General features: G+C 51.5%; 1 protein-coding gene across 2 annotated transcripts in view; it reads right to left on the bottom strand.

Annotated features, from left to right (window-relative positions):
• SERHL2 (serine hydrolase like 2) overlaps nt 1-2,604 on the bottom strand; it is a 26,578-nt gene that overhangs the window by 7,656 nt on the left and 16,318 nt on the right. For both annotated transcript variants that reach the window (XM_017510281.1, XM_017510280.2), the window contains one exon: nt 279-313. In XM_017510281.1, the coding sequence (XP_017365770.1) occupies nt 279-313 (35 nt within the window). The remainder of the gene's footprint in view (nt 1-278; nt 314-2,604) is intronic.

The following is a 2,604-nucleotide window of genomic DNA, read 5'->3' on the forward strand; positions in this document are numbered from 1 at the left end:
ATATTTGTGTGTGTGTGTGTGTGTGTCTGTGTGTGTGTGTGCGCACGTGCGTGTGCGTGTGTGTGTGCGTGTGCATGTGTGTCTGTTTAGTAGAGATGGGGTTTCACCATGTTGGCCAGGTTAGTCTTAAACTCCTGACCTCAGGTGATCCACCCGCCTCAGCCTCCCAAAGTGCTGGGATTACAGGCATGCGACACCTGGCCCAGCCTGTAATTTTCAAAAACAAAGATGCTACAGGCAAACTATGGTGGGGGGGACCCGGAGGCAGCGGCACTCACCAAGGTCATCCTCCTATCTCTGTTCAACACCAGACCTGGAGGCAGAAACACAAAGACAACAGCCTTAGTGCTGTCCATCAGGGTCAGGGGACGCTCACGACTTTGCTGGGGGCCCCCAGGCCTTTCTAGCCAGGGCCCATTTCTCCCACCTACCCCCGATGTCCTCAGCTGCCCAGGACTCCCCATACTAGGGTCCAGCTGGAGCAGGGCTCAACCATGGCCACCTGGCCACCGACCTGTCAGCCCACATGGGCCCTCACCGGCCACCCCAAAGGGCTGGTGCAGAATGAGGGCAGGAGCTTAGGGCTAACAGTGGCGTGGACGGTGGCACTCTCCTCTCTGAGAAACCTGACACATTCATTCCTTTAATCACTAGGAAGAAGCAAATAAGCAACAATCGTGTCATCACTTGTTGAGAAGACACTGAATGAAAAAAGAAACACGAGGTGGGGCGCGGTGGCTCATGCCTGTAATCCCAGCACTTTGGGAGGCCGAGGCGGGTGGATCACAAGGTCAGGAGTTCAAGACCAGCCTGGTCAAGATGGTGAAACCCCATCTCTACTAAAAACACAAAAATTAGCCAGGTGTGGTGTGGGTGCCTGTAATCCCAGCTAGCTACTCGGGAGGCTGAGGTAGGGAATTGCTTGAACTCCGGAGGTGGAGGTTGCAGTGAGCCGAAATTGCACCAGTGCACTCCAGCCTGAGTGACGGAGTGAGACTCTGTCTCAAAAAAAAAATTAAAAAAAAGAAAAAAGCAACGAGCAGAGTTGTGAGGACTGGGTGGTGCCCAGCTTCAGCATCGGGTGCAGATTATCCCGATGGTGGCCAACAACTCAGCCCCGCCTGCAGACTGAACACCCAGCAGTTCCTGGGCAATGTCCCCTCAAGAACAGCCTGTATGGCAGCGTCCAGGAGGGGCAGAGGGTCCCCTCTGACCCTGTGGGTAATCACAAGCTGGAAGCTGCTGGCAGTTGGAAGGGATGGAGACAGGAACTGAGGGGTGGCTGTACGGGACCCGTCCGGCAGGACACACGCAGGACTAGAGCCACACGCAGGTGTCCACAAGAGTTAAGAAGCACGGCCACTCCCTCCCCCATACAAATCTTTCTCAAAAACCTTCATGGCCAGGGCTCCCCACCACCCCTTCTTATTTTTCTCCACAGCACTTTCTTTTTTTGAGACAGTCTTGCTCTGTCGCCCAGGACGGAGTGCAGTGGTATGATCTTGGCTCACCGCAACCTCCATCTCCCAGGTTCAAGCGATTCTCCTGCCTCAGCCTCCCAAGTAGCTGGGATTACAGGTGTGCACCACCACGCCAAACTAATTTTGTATTTTTAGTAGAGAGAGGGTTTTGCAATATTGGCCACACTGATCTCAAACTCCTGAGCTCAAATGATCTGCCCACCTTCCAAAGGGATTCCAGGTTTGAGCCATTGCGCCCAGCCTTCATCGCACTTTCTAAGGCACTCGATCCTTTGCTTACTGACTGCTTCTCTCCTCTGCTAGAGTTCAGCTTCCACAAGGACAAAGAGTTTGGTCTGTCTTGTTCACAGCTGTGTCCTCAGGACCAAGAACTGCACCTGCCACATAGGAGGTGCTCACAAAGTGCTTGCTGAATGAATAAACAGCAAATAAATAAATGACTCTGGGTAGAGTCCAGGAGGGGCTGAAGAGCGTTCAAAGGAATAGGTGCTGTGCCATTGTTTTAGCTGTGTGTTGGGCACACAGGTGTTACTGTTATTGTGACTAACATCAGTATTTTATTAAACATACATATACGGGCTGGGCGCCATGATACACACCTGTAATCCTAGCACTCTTGGGAGGCCAAGGCGGGCAGATCACTTGAAGCCAGGAGTTTGAGACCAGCCTGGCCAACATGGTGAAACCCCATCTCTACTAAAAGACCAAAAAAATTAGCCAGGTGTCATGGCAAGCACCTGTAGTCCCAGCCACTAGGGAGGCTGAGGCATGAGAATTGCTTGAACCTGGGAGGCAGAGGTTGCAGTGAGCCGAGATCATGCCACCTCACTCCAGCCTGAGCAACAGAGCAAGACTCTGTCTTAAAAAAAAAAAAAAAAAAATCAATCAAACAAAAAAACACTTAAAAAACCATGCATATATGATATCCCAACAAGATTTTTGGTGGAGACCCTAAACCACCCAATTCTCAAGTTCACGTGGAAAAATTAAACAAGCAAGAACAGCAGGAAGTCAGGTGCCTGTAATTCCAGCACTTTGGGAGGCCAAGGTGGGAGGATTGCTTGAGAATAAGAGTTTGAGACCAGCCTGGGCAACAGAGCAAGACCCCATCTCTACACACACA

The sequence above is a fragment of the Cebus imitator genome, unplaced genomic scaffold (assembly GCF_001604975.1).
Source record: "Cebus imitator isolate Cc_AM_T3 unplaced genomic scaffold, Cebus_imitator-1.0 Scaffold435, whole genome shotgun sequence".
In the NCBI taxonomy this organism is placed as follows: Eukaryota; Metazoa; Chordata; class Mammalia; order Primates; family Cebidae; genus Cebus; species Cebus imitator.